The 21,273-nt window shown below is 47.7% G+C and overlaps 1 protein-coding gene across 1 annotated transcript in view; it reads right to left on the bottom strand.

Annotated features, from left to right (window-relative positions):
• KCNK12 (potassium two pore domain channel subfamily K member 12) overlaps window positions 1–20,839 on the bottom strand; it is a 48,135-nt gene extending 27,296 nt beyond the window's left edge. Inside the window, exon 1 of the mRNA XM_061155463.1 lies at window positions 20,383–20,839. Coding sequence (XP_061011446.1) covers window positions 20,383–20,773 — 391 coding nt within the window. The 5' untranslated portion in view covers window positions 20,774–20,839. The remainder of the gene's footprint in view (window positions 1–20,382) is intronic.
• Window positions 20,840–21,273: the final 434 nt, after the last annotated feature.

Genomic DNA, 21,273 nt, shown 5'->3' with positions numbered 1-21,273 from the left:
GTAAGCCAAATAATTCCCAGAGCTCTCATAGAGCCAGGAATCACCTGAGTTCCCATCAGTTAGGGTGAAGAGGTTTCAAAAAACACACGAGGAATTCCATAGAGCCCTAGAAAGAGTATGCCCTAACACTGTGGCTAAATTAGTCCCAGAGAAAAGGCTCTTTTAGACCTCACTTTTAAAAGCTTAAAAACGAGCTGAGGAAAGATCAAACTTACCCATAAGCAGCTTAACTGTCTGCCATAACAGAGTCTACCCCTGTTAAAAGGAGGACAGCATAATCAACCATCAAAAACATAAAGCTCACAATATTCTGGTCTCTAATAAAAAAGGATCAGAAAAAAAATAAAATTAAAAAAAATTAAAAAGGATCAGACATACAAAGAAGAAGGAACATGTAATCCACAAAGAGAAAAATCTGTCAACATAAACAGACCCAAGAATGGCAGAGATTAGGGAATGAGCAAAGACATTTAAACAGCCATTATTAACATATTGAATATGCTCAAAATTTGAAGGAAAAGATGAACTTAATGAGGAGAGAAATGGGGAAAAAAAATGGAAAAGAACTAAGCAGAATTTCTAGAGATAAAGAATATAATACTTGAAAGAAAATTTCCACTGGATAGAATTAATACTGGGTTAGACACTGCAGAAAAAAAGACTTAACTTGGACATAGCAATAAAAACTATCCAAAATGAAGCAGTGAGAGGAAAAAAGAAAGACTGAAAAAAAACAAAAAAGAAAGCAAGAGCCTCAGTTACCTGTGAAACCGTATCAGGTAGTCTAATATATGTGTAATTGAAGTCCAAAAAAGAGATAATGGGAGTAAAAAAAGACTATTTGACAAATTTTGGTCAAAAAATTTTCAAAGTTAATAAGACTTATAAACACACAGATCCAAGAAGTTTAATAAGCCAACAGTAGGATAAACACATACAGAAAACTATGCTTAGGCACATCAAAATCAAATTGCCAAGGGAATTTTCTGACAGTCCAGTTGATAGGACTCCATACTTCCACTGCAGGGTCCATGGGTTTGGGGAATCCCTGGCCGGGGAATTAACATTGCACAAGCTGTGTGGCCAAATAAGTAAGTGAACAATTTTAAAAAGTCAAATTGCTGAAAATCAAGAATGAAGAGAAAATCTTAAAAACAGCCAGAGGGGAAAAGGGCACATTACATAAACATAAACAAAGAGAAAAATCACAGACTTCTTGTCAGAAACTATGCAAGTGAAGAAACAACCTTCTAAATGCTGAAATTAAAAAAACAAAAAACAAAACAGCCCTTCAACCTAGATTTCTATGTTGTTGCTGTTGTTCAGTCGCTCAGTCGTGTCTGTAGAGAAGGCGATGGCACCCCACTCCAGTCCTCTTGTCTGGAGAATCCCATGGACGGAGGAGCCTGGTGGGCTGCAGTCCATGGGGTCGCTAAGAGTCAGACACGACTGAGCGACTTCACTTTCACTTTTCACCTTCATGCATTGGAGAAGGAAATGGCAACCCACTCCAGTGTTCTTGCCTGGAGAATCCCAGGGACAGTGGAGCCTGGTGGGCTGCCGTCTATGGGGTCGCGCAGAGTCGGACACGACTGAAGTGACTTAGCAGCAGCAGCAGTCGTGTCTGACTCTTTGCAACCCCATGAACTGCAGCACGCCAGGCTTCCCTGTCCATCACCAACTCCTGGAGTTTGCTCAAACTCATGTCCATCGAGTCGGTGATGCCATCCAGCCATCTCATCCTCTGTCGTCCCCTTCTCCTCCCGCCTTCGATCTTTCCCAGCATCAGGGTCTTTTCCAATAAGTCAGTTCTTCACATTAGGTGGCCAAAGTATTGGAGTTTCAGCATCAGTCCTTCCAATGAATATTCAGGACTGATTTCCTTTAGGATGAACTTGTTGGGTCTCCTTGCAGTCCAAGGGACTCTCAAGAGTTTTCTCCAACACCACAGTTCAAAAGCATCAATTCTTCAGTGCTCAGCTTCCTTTATAGTCCAACTCTAACATCCACACATGACTACTGAAAAAACCATAGCTTTGACTGGATGGACCTTTGTTGGCAAAGTAATATCTCTGCTTTTTAATATGCTATCTAGGTTGGTCATAGCTTTTCTTCCAAGGAGCAAGTGTCTTTTAATTTCATGGCTGCAGTCACCATCTGCAGTGATTCTGGAGCCCAAGAAAATAAAGTCTCTCACTGTTTCCACTGTTCCCCATCTATTTGCCATGAAGTGATGGGACCAGATGCCATGATCTTAGTTTTCTGAATGTTGAGTTTTAAGCCAAGTTTTTCACTTTCATCTTTCACCTTCATCAAGAGACTCTTTAGTTCCTCTTCGCTTTCTGCCATAAGGGTGGTGTCATCTGCATATCTGAGGTTATTGATATTTCTCTCAGCAATCTTGAATCCAGCTTGTGCTTCTTCCAACCCGGCATTTTGCATGATGTACTCTGCATGTAAGTTAAATAAGCAGGGTGACAATATACAGCCTTGAGGTACTCCTTTCCCAATTTGGAACCAGTCCATTGTTCCATGTCCAGTTCTAACTGTTGCTTCTTGACCTGCACACAGATTTCTCAGGAGGCAGGTAAGGTGGTCTGTTATTTCCATCTCTTGAAGAATTTTCCACAGTTTGTTGTGATCCACACAGTCAAAGGCTTTGGCGTAGTCTATAAAGCAGAAGTAGATGTTTTTCTGGAACTCTCTTGCTTTATCAATGATCCAACAGATGTTGGCAATTTGATCTCTGGTTCCTCTGCTTTTTAAATCCAGCTTGAACATCTGGAAGTTCACAGTTCATGTACTGTTGAAGCCTGGCTTGGAGAATTTTGAGCATTACTTTGCTAGTGTGTGATCCATACATGACATGCATCCATACATGACTACTGAAAAAAACCACAGCTTTGACTATACGAACCTTTGTCAGCAAAGTAATGTCTTTGCTTTTTAACACACTGTCTAGGTTTGTCATAGCTTTTCTTCCAAGGAGCAAGCATCTTTTAATTTCATGGCTGCAGTTACTGTCCACAGTGATTTTGGAGCCCAAGAAAATAAGTATAGATTTCTATACTTAGTGAATATATCTCTTCTGAAAGATCTAATCATTTTCTCTGACAGTGCCCATCACACTCTTATCCAAGTCACCATCATCTCTGGAATACTTCAAAAGCCTCCTAACTAGTTTCCATGCTTCTACATTTGGTCCCCTGTGCCTATAAACTCATTGCACTCCTCTTCTCACAACCCTCTAAAGGCTCTCATTTTACTTAGAGTAAAATCTCAAGGCCTTGCCATGGACCATAGACCCTGCATGGTTTAGTCCTTGGCTATTGGCTCAGATGGTAAAGAGTCTGCCTGCAGTGCAGGAGACCCAGGTTCAATCCCTGGGTCGGGAAGATCCCCTGGAGAAAGGAATGGCAACCTACTTCAGTATTCTTGGCTGGAGAATTCCATGGACAGAGGAGCCTAGTGGACTACAGTCCATGGGATCACAAAGAGTTGGATACAACTGAGTGACTAACACACATGCACTTTGCTCTGAGTTCACATTCTAACATTCTCCCACTTGACCCTTCTTCAAACACTCCTCCAGGCTCACTGGTCTCCTTGCTGCTTCTCCAACAAACCATGCAAACTCCTACTTAAGGACCTTGACACTTGCTGGAATAATCTTCCTCCAAGTAGCCACATGGCTTGCTCCCTTGCTTCACTCCATGTCTTTCCTCAAGGGTCATGTCATCAGAGACCCTTTTAGATTACCCTATGCAAAAAAGCACCCCCACTCCCATCACTCTTCATTCTGTTACCTTATTCTTTTAATAGCATTTATCACTGTCTGCCTTTTATTTATTTGTTGACTGACTGCCTCCTCCAACTAGAATGTTAGCTCCACACAGCGGGGACTTTGTCTGCTTACTCACTGATGTACACAGAATGTGAAATCAGTAACACACGTGTATGCGTCTCTACCTCAAGTTTGTTCTGGACTCCTTGATACATAAAAACATTTTGGTGCCAGTTCTGGGTAAGACAGGTCATTGGTTGAAAGTTCAACTCTAACCACAGGCTTCCCTGTGCATAGCTCAGAAGGGCTGGGAGGAGCTCTAAATGACATGTGTGCCACTTCAGTGGCACCCCTCGGGGGTTGGAAACACTAGGAAAATTACAAGGGAGAACAGCCAGGGCCGTGCAGATGCTGGCTCATTCGATCACGTTATACTGAGAACTGGGCCCCTCTCTGCAGGGTCTGCATCAGCTCTTTCCTCTTCCTCAGCCCTGGGGAGAGGAGAGGGTCAGGAGCTAGGACAGAATTAATCAGAGTACTCAGCTCCGAGTTGAAGTTAGAGTGCCCTTCAGCTGTAAACAGCTATAAAAGAAGAAGAAATTTTATGGAAAAACATTTAAAAAGATATAAACCAGGGATTTAGAAGAAGGTGAAGGTGATTCTGACAAAGATGTCATGAATTAAGGTCATTGCTACACACCAACTTCCTTTGCATTCAGGCCATCCTCCCTCCGTGCCTTTCTCACCTGCTGGGCACAGAAGCTGCCCTCAGCAGTCTCTGAGCAGTGGTTGGGGGTGGGGAGGGCTGCCCTGCTGAATTCTGCTTTGGAGGAGGGGCTTTCTCATCCAGACTCAGCCTGACTTCACTGCCTTCTGTACAGTTGCAGCATCCTCAACTCCCTTCCTCCCATTATTAGACATGCACACAAATCTCCGGATGCATCACAAAGATCCCCAAGCCCGTAGTTAGCCCCTTTCCTTAGATCTTCATGTGTGACTTTGATGTCAAGAAATTAAGGAAGAACCGAGGATGAGAACCAAGATTAGTAGGGGTCATACTGAGTCATGTTGAATGCCAGTTACTAGACCCTGCCATTTGGCTCCTGAGACCATCTCTCATATGTCTCACGCTTCCTCTTCTCCTTTCCAAAGGCCACAGGATCCTCAGCCCTTATCGCTGTCCCCCTCCATTCAAATCACTCTGCACACAAGTATTTAGCATCCTGGTCTGCCACATTAACAGATGAACAACACTTACTGACCTGTTATATGGCCAATTATGTGGGTCCTTCCCACGACCACACAAGAGAGATGTCATTGTGAGAAAGATTTGTGCACAGCTGCTAAGTCGGATGTGCCAAATTCTGCTCTCTGTCCACAGTGCATACACCAGTGGCTGTAAAACAAGAGCTATCATATATCATGAGCCACTTAGAGCTCATGAAGAAATAATACACATTGGCAATCCCTCTGAATGAGTTTGGAATCACATAGCAGTTCAGAGATGAATATTACAAAATCAAGGATTTGCCACCTTAGAGACACATAAGCTCCCCATAAACTGAATGGGACAGCTGGTAGTGGGCTGATTTAAATGTTCAAAGTGAACACCCAAAACAAGGGACTTCACAATTATCTGGTTGTTTCCAGGCCGTTTAGAGACCGACAATTTAGACTAACAAGATTGCCTGATTTAATGGCATAACTATATAGTGACTAATCAGCCAGAATGTTCTTCTCAAACACTCATCATCACATTATACTCCTGCTCAAGAAAGTGTATTGGCCTCTTAATGCTCCTCACGCCAAATCTAAGGCATTTCTGCCCAGCTTTCAATATGACCTCTGATAAGACCTAAACCTACTGAGCAGTTTTACCAGTTGCCGATCCTCAACATGCCTAAGGCAGGCCGGTCCTGACCTCCCGCACACTGCTCCCCCAGGCCTACCCTGAGAGGTGGCATTAGACATACCGGAATGAGCAAAGGATCTGGGGTTCAGCTTTGCCACTCACTGTGTGATATCAGCCAAATCACCAAGAAAAACACTAACTCATATTAAAGTGTTTATTAAATGCCACGGCCAGATGAAGCACCGATCTTCATGGTCTCATATAAGTCTCCCAACAACCGTGTGAGACAGACACTGTTTTATTCCCCTTTCGTAGATGCTAAAACAGACGCTTTAGAAGTTTGTTCATTTGTTTAACAAACACCAGTTGCTGTGCTGTGTGCTGAGAATATAACAGTAGATGAGACAAGACCTTTGTTCTCATACAGCAGGGAGTGGCCAGAGGCCATGCAATAAACAAGTAAATACAGGAAGTGGATGACTTAGGAAAGTGGTACATACTCTAAAAAGACAGCAGTGTGATGAACAGCAGCTGGGGGTGAGTGGGCAACACTCTTGTAGTCAGGTGGTTAGAGAAGGCTCCTCAGGGGTGCCATTTTCATTTTAGATGTCAAGGTATCAATGTCATTGAAAAGTCAGCTATGCCGAGGGGACATCTAGGGAACAGGGCTCCAAGCAGCAGAAACTGCAAATGCAAATGCAGTGAGGTCTAATAAGTCTAGTTTGGCCATAGTGAGCTGAGCAAAGGGGAGAGCAGACCCAGTGAGGCCCAGAGGAGGCAGGGCCAGGTCACTCAGGGCCTTGCGGGTCATGATGAAGGGACAGATTTCCTGCAATGGGAAGTCATTGGCAGGTTTCAAATAAGGGAAGGACTTGACTGATTCATACTTTTAAAGATCTCTTTGTGGACTTCCCTGATGGTCCAGGGGTGAAGAATCAGCCTTCCAACACAAGGGACATGGGTTCAGTCCCTGATCGGGGAACTAAGATCCCCCACATGCTGAGGATCTCAGCACACCACAATTGGAGAAGCCTGCGCACTGCAATGAAGCCAAAAAAGAAAAAAAGATCTTTTTGGCTGCTGTGTGGAAAAGAGGTCAAAAAGCAGGAGGAAGCTGGAGGATTTGTTGGGAGACTGATTTGGTTGTCCCAGCAACATACAATGATTGTGATCAAAGTAGCCCAGTAGTGATGGGCATGGAGACAGGGGATGGAGGTGGGGAACTGTTGACCAAAACCATCAACCAGGCACAGTGACAACCACTTGCCCAAGTAGTCTCACAACAGGAGGTCCCAATAAAGAACACGGTGTTGCTGTCAAAAACTAACCAGAATTTGGGAGGGACCAAAAGAAGGAGGAGATAGCCAACTTCCCAGAATCCTTCACACTGGAATCCATCCTGGCTGAGGGATGCATGTGCCACCAGGAAGGGCCCTGAGTCAGACCAAATATGGGCACAGGCAAGATGAGTGGCCTGAGACAACCCGGAAGCTAACCCCATCACCATAAAACCTGAGACTCCGGGCCACATGGCAGAGCAGCTCTCCTGGGCTCCTTACCCTGCTGCTCTCTAACCAGGCACCCCTTTCCAATAAAGTCTCTTTCTTCATCAGTGCATGTATCTCCCTGGACAATTCATTTCCAAGTGTCAGACAAGAGTCCACTCTTGGGCTCTGGAAGGGGTCCCCCCTCCTGCAACAAAATTGGAGTGTATTTTGCAGATTGAGCTGACACGATCTGATGATGAATATGGAAGATTAGAGAGAAAGGAATAAGGACAGCTCCTCATGATGGCATGAGATGTTGAGATGAAGAAGACTGGAATAGAGCAGAAATCAAGGGTTCTACTTTGGTCTTCTTAAGTTTTGATACATACTAGGCCTCCACACAGAGACACCAGTTAGGCTGTTGGACCTCTAGTCTTGAAGCATAGTGTGGAAGATTGGGGTTATTCATCTAGAAGTCATCAGAAGATAGACGGGGTTTAAAGCCAACAGTGTTGTAAGGGCTCAAAGAATGTTACCACAAAATATTCAACGTTGGCATAAGGATTATTTTGAGCTAGAGGCAATAGAGAAACAACAGATGCAGGAAAAGCTCTCTACCCTTCCTCTATAAGCCCAAAGGTAAGGTATAAATGTTCCTTTGTGAAGGTGTCCCCCCTCCTCTCAACTACAGCAGGAAAGAAGAACAACTTTTAATCACCAGAGACACTTCTCACCCCAAGACTGCAAGAGATAGAGTCTGCACAATAAAGCTTACTAAAATAACCCTTACCTTCCATTGAAAAAAAAATTTTTGAAAGTGTCAGTCACTCAGTCATGTCCTATTCTTTATGAGCCCATGAACTGTAGCCTGCCAGGCTTCTCTGTCCGTAAGTTTCCCCCTCATGTTTACCTTCTCACAACCTATTGCTCCCAGAAGCCCAAACCTTTGTCTGTTCTGTATTATTTCTCCACAATTTACAGCTTTGTTAAAATGGCATATAAGACCCAGGCTTAATTGCTCTTTCTTTGGGTCTTCAATTCTTTTCTATAAAGGCCTCCATATGCATACATAATAAGCCTTTTCTTATGTCCATCTCTTTCATCAGTTTAATTTGCAGTACTCCAGGTTTAGAACCTAAGGGGACAGAAGAAAAAAGTTTTCCTCTCCTACAGGTCGAGTGACAAGGTCTGGAAAGAGAATCCAGGGAGAAAGGGACCCTCTAACAATAAGAAAGCACAGAGGAGAGGGTTCAGCAAAGGAGAATGGATGGCAGCCAGTGAGGACCAAGGAGCGCGTGGTGCTTCACAAGCCAAGAGAAAAGAGGATTTCAAGGAGGGATGGCCGGTGGTGTCAAATGTTGCTGAGATGCTGAGTAAGATGAAGATAGGGAAGGCATCACTGGAATTATAGAAAGGAGGTCATGGGGGATCTTACAAGAGCAGACTCAGTGGAAATATGGGGCTGGACTCTGGTTTGGGGTGGATTCAGTGGAGGAAGAGAGATGTTGACTACTCTTTTGAGATGTTTTCCTGTAAAAAGGAGCAGCGAAATGGGGAGGTAGCTGGAGGATGATGCAAAGGGTCAAGGGAGGGGTCTATTAAGAAGGAAGAAAATACAGCATATTTGCATACTGGAGGACAGACCAACAGTGCATGGTGTGTGTAACGGCAAAAAGAAAGTCTTTGAGAAAGCTGGACAGGATGAGACCCAGTGAGGCAGGCATTTGAAAGTGGGCAGTCCATCTGCTGTTTCAAAGGAGAGGCAGCTCCACATGATGAATGGATTTGGAGTTGTAAAGATGAAAGAGTCTCTGTCTGATTACTTTTATTTTCTCAATGAAGTGTGAGCAGAGAGTGAGGGGTGTGGGAGGCTAGGAAGTCAGCCTCCCTGGGAAGAAGAGGAATAAGCGGTGAACTGACACAGTAGGAACGTAGGAGGAGGGTCTGCGAGGATGGAGTGTCTGGCTGGTCCCCAGGGTCATTAATTTAAAGTTGGACTGGTCAGCATCTTTGCACGATTTTTTCTAGTCACATGGAGCAGCATGGGCACAGGTTAGGAATGGGTGGAAAGCTGGTATTTTGATGGTACCAGGGTAGGTATAGGGACACAATGCAGGGAGAGAGAGGGGCAAGGTAGCTAAGGGTCCTTGCAGAGAGAGTGAATCTAAGCTGGGTCAAGAAAGGAATGAGGGCCCAAAGAAAATGATGGAAACATCAGAATAGGAGACTGCAGGTTTGGGGTCCAAGGAATACTATATTGGGGCAACAGAGGATGTGACCTGGAAAGGTGGGAGGTGGTGACCAGAAGGTGGGCTTTGAAGGCAGTGCAGCTCACTAGTCATAGCTTTGAAGGCAGTGCAGTTTATTCACTGGACATGGATGGAACAGAGGACTTGCTGGAGGGGGATAGAGGAAAACACTTCTATAGATGAGATGGTCAAGGAATGTGAGGCTGGGGTCTTGGATGGGTCATGCCTGGGAGATTGGACAGGGGTAGAGATGAAGGCAGTAAGCTGGACTTCTTAAGTGACTGATCAGGAGATGTTCCCTGGCAACCCCACTAGTGAATGACAGAGCTGGAATCCTAAGGCAGGCCAGGGTCCCCAGTACTTGCCCGTAATGACTACACTACACTGAAATCTGCATCTTGGTGATGCAAATTTATCCATTCTTAACATGAAGGCACCTACAGGACCAGCCTGCCTGGATGAATAATGCACAGCAATGAGCTTTATAATGCACTTTCCACGTGCTGGGCATATGCTCTGTTGGTTGGACCACTCCAGCGGACCTGAGCAACTCCAGTCAGAACAGGGCACACCATTCACATCAGCTCTTGAAATCCATGCCTCTGAACTGAATTTGACCAGAACCCATTGACTTTAGGGACTGGGCTGCCTCAGAGATCTGGGGTCTGTGTAGCAATGGCAGTAAGGGGACTTGATGTGGCTGCTGGCTTCCTGACATACTGGCTGCATGCTGCATCTCACTTGAAATGCACTGGTGTCCCTGGCTACTTACAGAAGCACTAGAGTGAATTCCTCTGCAAATTGAGGCTTTCTTTTACAAAGTGAATCATCATCTGATTAAGTGGAAATTTTCATATTTTACTTTTTTGTTAGACTGGTGTCTAAGTAGAGTTGAAAATCCTGGAAATGGCCAATTATTCAAATTTATGTTCATTCCACAAGTATTCATGGAGCCCCTCCCTCCCATGTGCCAAGCCCAGTGCCAGGCACGGGGAGATGGAGCAGAGAACAGGAGAGAGAGGCTCTCGGGTATTGGGAGGGTCAGGCCCTGCAGTTCCACTCAGCATGGGCAGTTTTGTCTTTTCTTTTCCCTCCCTGGCCCGGGCTGTCCCTGCAGCTTTTCTGGCAGGTCCTGGTGTGAGCAGCTCACCACAAGGCATTCAGAATTCAGAACACTTGGCAGCAAGGGGGTGAGATCGTGGCCATTTGGAAAGGATTAGGGAGAAGTCACGCGGAGTGCGATTTGAGGCTTATGTTTATCTCAACTGTAACTTTCCAGAAAGGTGGGACACCCCATTCCAATAAAAGCTTTCCCAAGTATTTTTAGAGGCATTGTGATGGTGCTCGGCTGTGTGGATGAGGTGGTTTTCTGGATTTGTGGAATTGCATTTAGTTACTTATAAAATTTCTGTTCAATTTATGAGCCAACATCTGGCTTCTAAGGGGTGCGTCATGGGCTAGTGATGAAGAAGGTAGAGCTATTGAGCTGAGAGGCAGAATTCAGCAGGGCTTCCTTGTGGCCGGAAGCTGCAGCGACGGCCAGGGCCAGATGGGCCATCTGGGCTGGTGGGAGAGCTGGGACCAGAAGCCTGGCTTCATTGTTCAGAACTGAACTTGTCCCACCACTCCTGGGGCACTGGGGCTGAGGCTCAGAATCATCTGGTTTGGTTTCACTCCAGTAATTCTGCCGGGCCCCAGGCAGGGTAGGACAAGGACCTGGCTGACTCAGAGAGCCACGGAGACAGCACTGTCCGCCAGGGGAGCCCCAGCCAGAGTGAGCTGGCTGGCTGCTACACACCTGCCAGCCACTGAGAGATTGTTAAACCAGTGGCCAGTGCACGGCCAGCCCCTCTGGATCCGCCGGGCATGGAGGGAAAGGCAGGTGCTGCGAGGTTCCTGGAGCCCAGCCTGCGCCCAGCTTTTTCCACTTTCTTTTTATTATTTCCAGCAGTCCAAGGTTTTCAGTTACTCATACTCATTTATTCATTCCATCCATTCAACATACGTTGATTAATCGCCGCCTTTGTGCCAAGCATTCTGCTCCATGATTTGCAGAAACTACCTCTTTGCTTTTTAATTATCTCCATCTCCAGACACAGTGCCCACTTCATAGTAGTCATTCTTTGCATGGCTGCTGCCATATGGCTGTTACTGTCACTAACTAGTGGTGACAAGCACTTCTAAGACAGGGCTCCTGACCTGGAGGAAGGAGAAAGGACACCTACTGGGTTCTGGGTCCTGTGCCAGACTTTACTATACCTTACCCCACTGAACAGAGGCTGGCATTATTGCCAGGGAAACTGGCATAGAAACAGATAGTGACCACGTGTCTTGGGGCAGTAAGAGGGGCTCCAAGAAGGTCTTGCTCTTGTGGTCTCATCTGAGCTGCAGCTTAAAAACCAAGTTCATTTGGTGAAAAGATGGAAAGAAAGGGAAGACCATCCAGGTGGAGAAAACAGTATGAGCAACGGCCTGGAGCCTGAACGCGCCTGGAGTTCAGGGGTGGAGCTGTGGGGGAGGGTGGGGTGGAGGGGGGCTGGCCAGAAGTTGAGAGTGGCTAGAGTCGGGGGTGCACTGGCGGGTCCTTGGTTTCATGCATTCCCTCAATGTCTGAGCAGGTTTGCCTCTAAGACATGCCCTTGGATAGTCCTGACCTGGCCATGTCCCCAGACTTTCCTGGCTGGTGTGCTAAAGTGCAGACCTCCGGGTTATTTGCTTTTCTGTTCCCACCTCTCCTTGGCCACTGCTGCTGTCCTAAGTACAAGGCTGAGGGCCCTCAGGTCATGAGATCCTTTTTCTGGGCAGGAGCTTGGTGCAATGGGCCCCGAACATTCCCATCAACACAGCTGCTGGAGTTGTAGTGAGCTCTGCACGGAGTACCATGCTCATCCACACTCTCTTGCCTGCCTGCGGCCTCCCTCAGAAAGGATGCATGGTGGTGTGGGATGGAAAGCCCGCAGCCCTCGGCTCAGCGTAGCCACTGGGGCTACAAGGAGAACGGCAGAACCAAATCCGAATCCCCAAACTGTGCCTGAGCCCTTGCTGACATAGCCTCACACTCACCTCCTCTGCCCCCACTACCCAGCAGACCCTAGACTGGGCTGGGACTTGTCTCCCTCTGTGGCTGTGCGTGGCTCAGGGGCAACAGAGAGGTTCTTGTGCAGTCAGGGCTCCTGAATCTTCTATCCTGCCACTGATTTCTTTGCCCTGTAACCCTAGGCAAGTTGCTTAACCTCTCTGAGCTGTTTCATCATCTGTGAAATGGGAATACAGCATTCTCTTTGCTGTTCTGGGGTTTGGGGAAAGATTCCTGAGTAAACACAAGTAAAAACACTGTAAACAGGCAAACAACACTTGTGGATGGGGGGGACGGTGGTAATAATCAAAGAGATCAGAGATGCTCCAGTTACCCTTTGGCTCCCCAGAACAAAGGCCCTGACTCCTGGCAGGGTGGAGTCTGGAGAGGGAACGTTCTGGCAGGCTCTGCAGCCTTGCCTCTCCTGCCCTAGACCTGGGGATGCTGTCTCCACCCATTGGGGGAGCTGAGGAGCCCCAGGATGAAAGGAGCAGCAGCAGCCTGGCTTCCCCCACAATGGGGTGATGCCATCGTACCATCCTACAACTGCCTCTCCCCACAGTCCCAACACCAGACCCGCCTCAGAGAAGCGTGGGGAGGCCAGGTCTCAGCTCCACGACCTCCCCCTAAGCCCAGGCTATGCCAAGAGGCCCTGGCCCACCAAACCCAGAAGGTGGGCAGTGGGGGGATAGAGGGTGGCTTTCCAGGGCTCTGCTTGAGGGGTGAGGACCAGAGACACAGCAGGGGACACCAGTCTAAACCACCACTTGGTCACTCGTTCAGTTATTCACCAATCATCTTTAAAAAGATCAAACAGCACACACATGAGGCATTAAAAATTCCAGTTGAAGACCCAAAGAAAATGCATTTTAAAGAGCTCCCTCCCAGGTCAGTTATGTAATAGCATCAGACAGCAATGCGCCCCCGAGATAGCGGCCCATGAGAGGGTGGTAGATGCCACAGGGCAGGGGCGGTGAGACCCAGAGGGCTGGACGCAGAACGGTGGGTCAGGGCTGAGCTCAGCTTCCCTTTGTGCAGGGGGGCAGTGCAGGGCTCGCCCATGAGGCTCACCCTGTTCTGAGGGGCTGATGCTTTCTGAGGGCTTGCCAGGCACTGCACATACAGATTAGCTCCTTCTTCCCTTGTGGGTGCCCATGGGCAGGGAGCATTGCTATCCTCACTTTTCAGAGGAGGAAACTGAGGTGAGAAGAGGCATGCCCTCTCACTAGGAGCGCGTGGCTCGAAGTGGCAGAACTGGGACCGGGACCCAGGCTGCAGAGTTGGTGTGCTTAGCCTGCACTGAGGGCACCAGAGGATGTGAGCGAGCCACCTTCCCAGATATGAGAGCATCAGAGCTGGAGGGGACCCAGGTGACCCCGGCACTCCCTACTTTTAGGAATGAAGACACTGCGGCCCCGCCTGGTGACCGTTCCTGCTCACAGCCGTGCAGCCAGTGAGGGGCAGAGCGGGTCTAGGCTGCAGTCCCTGACTCACTGCTGCTGCTTTATACCCACGCTGTGTCCAGTGCACTCTGGGAACCAAGGATATGGGCATCTCTGGGAGCTAGTGAGGAATGCAGAGTCTCAGGGTCCACCCAGACCTCCTGAAACTGACACCCACACTATGATCAGAGCTAGTAATTTGGATACTGTCTTGATTGAGAAGCACGGCTCTGTGCTGCCCCGCCTTCTTGGTCGGCAGTATCTGTTACTGGGAAAATAATGCCTTTGTGTCCAGACACTGTAAGACTTCAGCTACTGTCTTCTTTCTGTAATAGGTGGCTTGCTGTTTTTTTGTTGACAAAAAGATATAAATGCTTGGAGAAAGTTCTAGAGGATTTTTACAGTGTTATCCAGCTGGAATATTCTAGAGATAGGTATCTGCTCCATGTGGCACAGTTCTGGGCCAGTCCAGGCTGGGGTCCTTGGGCACAGTCAGGATCAAAGGGACGCACCCTCTCCGTCAGCTGGCTTGCCCAGAAGTGGTGGCAGACATCCCCGGGAATGCAGGGGACGGGAAGGAAGTGGCTCCAGGTATTCCCTCTCTGTTTTTGATGGCTGGGAAGCTGTTCCTGTTTTCCTTCCTGCCCTTCTCCACTCACCCAAATTCCCCAAAGGAAGTGGCCCTCAGTAAAGCAAGAGAGGCTGAAGATGCTGAAGCCACTGCCCTGGTCAGGGATCAGCTCAGTCCCAGGGTCTGAGCGCAATCCTGGAGAAAACCAAGTGGACCTGTGGCTGTTTCCATGGAGCAATTTGCTGGGTAACTGTCTAGTCTCTTCTAGGCTCTGTAGAGGCTGTAGGCTCAGCTCAGGAGAGATCAGACAGTCCTTCACTCCAAAGGGACTGGCCCCAGGAGCCATGAAGAATGGCAGTGTCTCCTGACTATCAATTTCACTGCTGGGAATTCAACCCAAGGAGCTATTGCATGAAGAAAAGGCCATCTGCATAAAGATAATCACTGTGGTATTACTCAAAATAGCTCCCCAAACTGAGAACCACACCCAGACACCCAGCAATGGGGGTAGTAAATTATAGCACATCATTTAGAGAGAATATTAGGCACTCATTAAAATTAGTATGTGGTGCTTCCCTGGTGGTCCAGTGGTTAAGAATCCATCTTACAATGCAAGGGATACCGGTTCGATCTCTGGTCTGGGAAGATCCCACATATTGCAGAGCAACTAAGCCCCTGCACCACAACTACTGAGCCTGTGCTCTAGAGCCCACAAACTGTAACTACTGAAGCCCATGCAACTACAGCCTGCACTCCACAATAGGAGAGACGCCACCACAATGAGGAACCAGCAAACCACAATGAAGAGTAGCCCCCGCTTGCTGCAACTAGAGAAAGTCCACGTGCAGCAACAAAGACACATGCAGCTAAAAAATAAATAAATAAAATGAGTGTGTGAAGGACATGTGGAAGGATGGAAACAACACTGATGACATTATAAAATGTTAGACCAAAAGCAGCTCAGCACTTGTCAATCAGTTTCCTTTCATTTTCCTACAAAAGAAAGTACTGCAAGGGACCTTGCAAAAATGAAAACAGTTATATGAGGGCAGAGTATTATGAGTTATCATAATTATTGACCATTTACAATGTGCTGGGTCCAGTGCTAGTTGCTGAGGAAGGAGCAATGAATTAGAATGCATTTTCCTCGCTGTCCATCTAGAGTTCCAAATCTAACGATGGATTTCCACCCCACCCCCCCAATTGTCCTTCAAAGTTGTCACAGCATCATCTTCCAATTTAAAAAAAAAAACAAACTGATGAGAGAAATAAGCAAAGAAAGGTGCTCCTCTCCTTCTGGGTAATATATTTTACTCCTAGCATCAGAGCCAGCTCCAGCTGGATTACATACATGTCAGAAGAAAACCAAGTGTAAATGTGGTAGTGACATTTCGGTCTTATAATGTCTTAGTTTCCTTTGAAACAAAAACATTTTAAAAACTCCATATTAAAAAGGAAGAAAAAAGTTAGAACTTGTTACTAATCTTGCAGTTGAATAATTAAGTATGCCTAATTCTGAAAGTAGCAAGCTAAATTATGCAGTGCCAAAAGTGACATCTCTTATACCTACACCATCCCGGCTAGAGCGGCATGGTTTTAGCTTTATAGCTAAAATACGCTGCCAGAAAACCTAATAAAAGGAAGCAAAAATATTTCTGTTTATATCAAGCTGCCATTTGAGAGAGACTTTTAAATATGTTCTTCCCTATGTGTAAATCTGACAGCAGTTGCATAATTAAAACCCCAGTGGAGAGTTTCCTTTTAATCTTTTCAAAGTAAACCAATAAAACATCCTTTAGGATATGAAATGACAGATTAATACTCTTTGTATGTTTGAATATCATTCACCTAGGGACTACCTCCAAGAACACTGTTTAGTGCTAAAAGAACACCAGTTACTGTCTTTATCTTCAGGAGTTCAAGTCATCATGGGAGATGCAGATAACAACATGCCAAAGGCAATACATGCATGGTTGTGAATTCTGCTTGCTTAGGATTTTGTTAAATGGAGGAATGAATAACTGGATGCATTTACATTAAAACAAACTTGATTTCATCTCCTTGGGAATATGTCACAGAGCATAAATGGGAGAAATAATTGCCCAGGATTTCAGTTCAGTGTAAGCAATCAATATGAATAATTTAGACCACAAAGTGGATTTTTATTTTACTTGAGCTATTCAGACTGAATTTCTATTCAGCCTCAACTACCATTGAACAATCACTGGCAAATCTTCCTACTGGGTCTGTGTTGTGTGGACACACATGTGTCTCACAATTGCAGATTACCTAGCTCCGGATATGGGCCTTGCTCAAGCCAAATGTCAGGACAAATATTCCACCTCATTAGGACGTTTCATCTAACCTGAGTATACACAGCCACACCTGAATTTTTCTTCTATCTCTCCCTCTAGCTGGAGGCCCATTCCTGCCCCTTCTTTCCCTCCTCTACACACACACACATACAAACTAGTGCAAAAGAAGGCAGAGAGCAAGTGGCTACTGTTCTTGGACCAGAATTTACCCAAATGTCTCCTACTTGCTAGCATTCCTGTCTCTGACCTTCTTGGTACTGGCTCTTGTCTTCCCAGCTGTCTAAGACTTGCCAGATGCTTCTTTCTAGCCTGTCTGAACTCTAAGATGTGTCTGATCCTTCAAGTTCTCTCTGGACTTAATTGTTGGCCTGACCAACAGACCAGTCTGTCTGCTCAGCCCTGCTGCGGTGTCAGACACACACACACATTAAATACTTCAGCCTCAAACAAGAATGTGCCCACCAATTATATGAATGAAACTGGCAGAATAAACACAGCATAACTTGGATTCTGGACCCAGCTGAACACATAATTAACTGTGACCCGAGACACATCCCTTAACACTCTGAGCCACATGGGACTGGACCAAAGGACTCCTCCTTGTTCCAATCATCATTAGTGAGGCTAGCCAAGATGTAGTGTCCGTGAACATTGCAATTCAACTGCCCTTGTTGGAATATGCTTCAACCCTTGCCTTGTAGAATAAGCTTTAACCTTTCAAAATATAGCACTCAGGGCCTGAAATACACATTATATGACAATATACCATATTTATGGGATAAATGATGGCAGAGTTTTCTACACTAAGGTCTAGACAAATCTGTTAGCTGGGTCTACACAATACAAGAAAACGTCCACATTGTTGCATGGAGCATACACACTGTGATATTCAAATAAAACTGAGTGCATGCTAATTTTCCTCTTCACTGGGTGACATGGTAGATATCGAATCCTGACAGCCCATTTTGGACTCAGATTTGGCTCCCTGAGCTGCTGAATCCATAAAAGCACCAGTAGTGATAATCATTGTCTCTGAAGACTCAGGGCATTTAAGGGAAAGGAACTATATAAACAGAAGTGAAACTGACGTATGTAGGTCTTTACTTAAAATTTCATCCAAGTACATTTTTGCAAAAGAAGACTGAAATAAAAATCATGCTACTTCAGGATTCAGAAGAACTTATCTAACTGCCTGAGACCATGACAGCAGATGGGTCACTGGCAGAGACCCTGCTACCTATGTGGCTCTCTTGGCACCTCTGCAAAGGGGCTAGTTGAATGCTGAGCTGTCCACCAGCTGATTCTGGTCCCTAAATGCAGCTCTTACCCAAGATGAATGTCTCCCTGCAGCAGATTTTGGAAACAATGTGCTGGGTCATTTGTAACATAGCCACAAGCTTCAACATAGTCCTCCTACAAGGCTTGCCTACATTCCCAAACACAAATCAAGAAAGAGAACATAGTTTCTTTCTGCTTGACTAAAAAACAGCCAATCCTGCCAGTAGATTAAAGGCTCAGGCTTGGAACAATTTGCCAACATGTTGACTTGATTTTGTGCATAGAGCTGAAAAGAAGCTGTAGAAGCCATGGCTGGGCAGTGAATAAAGGCAGTGAATGAAGAATGAAGAAGGGAGCTCATCAGAAAGGCACAGGGACCACAGGTCACTGGAATGAGGCCCCATCTAGACGGACTCATGGCCTGTAGGGGAAGGAGACATTGCTGTCACCTTTTCCCTTAACCAGTGGGTCCCATTAGGAAGCCAAAGTCAGAGCACACCGCCGGGACAGAAATGCTGTGACTGTCCAATATGTGCACAGGTGTGCCTCTAGGTGAAAGCAAATGGGTGTGTTTAAAAGAGGAAGAACATAAATCAATAATGAGCTATGAACACATGATGTCATCAGGACTAAGCATCTTTAGCACTTTTAAAGCACTTTAAAAAAAAACTAGTTGCTATAGCAACTTGATGCAGTTCTTAAAAGGGGATTTTTTTTAAGGGGGTCATTTTATATCTTCAGTCACCATAACAACATGATATAGCTTTTACAGGGTATTTTAATCCACTTTGTTTGTGCTTTGGACTTGGGCCATATTTGCCTTTTCTATTTTAAGTCACCAGATCAAACATGACACATGAAAATTCATTGAAAAGAAGTCCTTTCGTAGACTGTACATACACGCTCAGAGAGCCACCTCTAGGTGCTCATGCTCTGCACATGGATGCAGTCTTTCTGCCTTCCAGCAGCCATCTGCAATGGCTTACACCGGGCAGTTAGTCCACACCCCATCTCTAAGCTGGTGTACCACTCCAGGCCAGAATTCACCCAGAGAAGGCTGCCTACGACATCCTTCACCTTTCAGTCCCGTGACTCCAGTCCCCTCCGCCAAACCTACCACCAGCAGATAGTGCTTTGGGGTGACTGGAAGCAAGAGCAGCCAAATGCTTTTTTTCACCCTGGGACTCAAAGGAGGAGTGGATGAGACACAGAGTCATGCCAAAGTAACAATCTTGTGTTTATTCTGCACTCTATACAGTAATGGGAGGAGATCTGTCGCACATGACACCCGGAAATGGGGGGATGCACAAAGTGGGTAAGAGAAGAAGAGAGACAGAGACAGGGTGGAGTGGGGAGCAGTGGTGGCTCCTGAATCTCTATAGAAGAAGCTCAGAGGAGGGTAAAAGAAGTAGGGGGAAGGGCTTCAAGGAACATTTACACAGCATTTCCTGTACTGTTACAAAACCATGAGCTGTTTTTACTGCAAATAAGAGGAAGGGATGATGGAAAGTATAGAGAAGCTAACCCCTGCATACAAGCTACCCCTTGGTGCCAATATTTATTGGAAAAGATAACAAGGTTTCAAAGAAAAGAGGTCAAAAAATTGGAGGGAAATTGCAGGGTGGATAGTAAGGGCAGAAAACCAGAATAAGAGCAGCTGAAGTCCCATTCTCCAAGTCTAATGGGTTTTTGCTTTGGGAAGGGATGGTACAGACTGTAGGGAAAAGGTGGAAGGAGACCTGGGGATTAGTCTGAAAAATGGTCACCTTTTCCAAGGTAAAGGGTCTAGAGGACTCGGGAAAACGCATGGGAAAAGAAAGAAGAGAGGGAAAAGAGACAAAAACGCTAGGAGAAAGAAAGGGCTTTCCAGATTACCTGGATGAGGAAACCGAGGACCGGGGGCCGTGAGAAATAAGAAGGAAGCCCCAGGCCCCCCATACATACTCTCGCCTGTCCTTTTCAGAAGCGAACACTGAGACACAAGAGGTTAGGTCACGGAGTTGGCAAGCGCTGGAGCGCGGGCGGCCCCCGGTCTGCCCAGTACCCGGGTGAGTGTTCTCCCCGTTTGGCCTCTCGGCCGGGCAGTCACCGCTGGGTAAGCGCCAGTGATAGGCCTTTCAGGTCACCTCCCGCGCCTAAAGCCAGTAAAGAGGAACACGAAGCAGGAAGAGAGGGACTGGCGGGGAGGAGAGGGCGCGATGAAAGTAAGCACTCGGGCATTAGAAGGGAAGAGGAAGCCGAGGGAAGCGGCTCGAGCCCCGGAGCAGTGGAAAGGGCAGCAGGTGAAAGACGCGGAGAGGAAAGTGGCGCGCCGGGCGCGTAGCTCACCTATGGTCGACACCACTGTGCCCACGAAGTAGAAGGCGCCAGGGAAGTCCCAGCGCGGGCGCAGCGCATCGGCTCGGACGCCGGCTGCCAGCGCGGCCTCGTAGTGCCGGAGGAAGGCGCGCAGCTCCGGCTCGGCCACGCCGTGCGCCGCGCTGAAGTTGCGCAGCGTGGCGCCCCAGCGCGCCCGTGCCTCCGCCTCGCCCGGACTCTCGAGTGCCGAGAAGACGGTGGCGCCCGCCACCAGGTAGAGGCCGATGAGCGCCGCCAGCAGTACGAAGCGGCCCGTGTCCTCGTTGAGGTGTGAGCGGCGGCAGCAGCAGCAACAGCAGGAGGGGCGCGGCAGGCGGCGGCGGCAGCGGCGGGGCGGGGGCCGGGGGCTGCGGGAGGACATGGTCCGGAGCTCAGCCCCGGGGCCGGGGCGGCGCTCGGGGCCCGGGCCGCGACATCCCCCCCGCGGGAGCAGAAACGTGAGGATGGTGACCAGGGGACTGGGGCCGCCGCGGAGCAGCCCGGACGGCAGGGCGCCTTCGCCTCCTCCTCGGCGCTCAGGCCGCACACGGGTCCCGCGGCCCTTCGGGCGTCAGAGCTGGGGCGCTCCTCTCCGCGCCCCGACGCCTGGCCGGCTCCCGCGGCTCCTCACCCACCGCCCTCGGGCGCGGGGGTCTCAAGGTAGGCCCCTGGTGCCTTGTGGCCGGAGTCCGCGGGGCCCCGGGCCTCATACTCCCCTCCAATCAGGCCGCGGACTGCGGGCGGGGCGGGCTGTAGAGCCCGGGCGCCTAGGACTGGGACAGGGCAGCAAGGCTCGGAGAGAGACCCCGGGGGCGTCCCATGAGGCGTTCCTGCCAAGCGGCTCCCAGACGCAGGCTCCGCGGCCAGTCCAGCTCCCGCCCC

This window comes from Dama dama, chromosome 11, assembly GCF_033118175.1.
Source record: "Dama dama isolate Ldn47 chromosome 11, ASM3311817v1, whole genome shotgun sequence".
NCBI classification, from domain to species: domain Eukaryota; kingdom Metazoa; phylum Chordata; class Mammalia; order Artiodactyla; family Cervidae; genus Dama; species Dama dama.
This window is presented reverse-complemented; position numbering and strand designations above follow the sequence as displayed.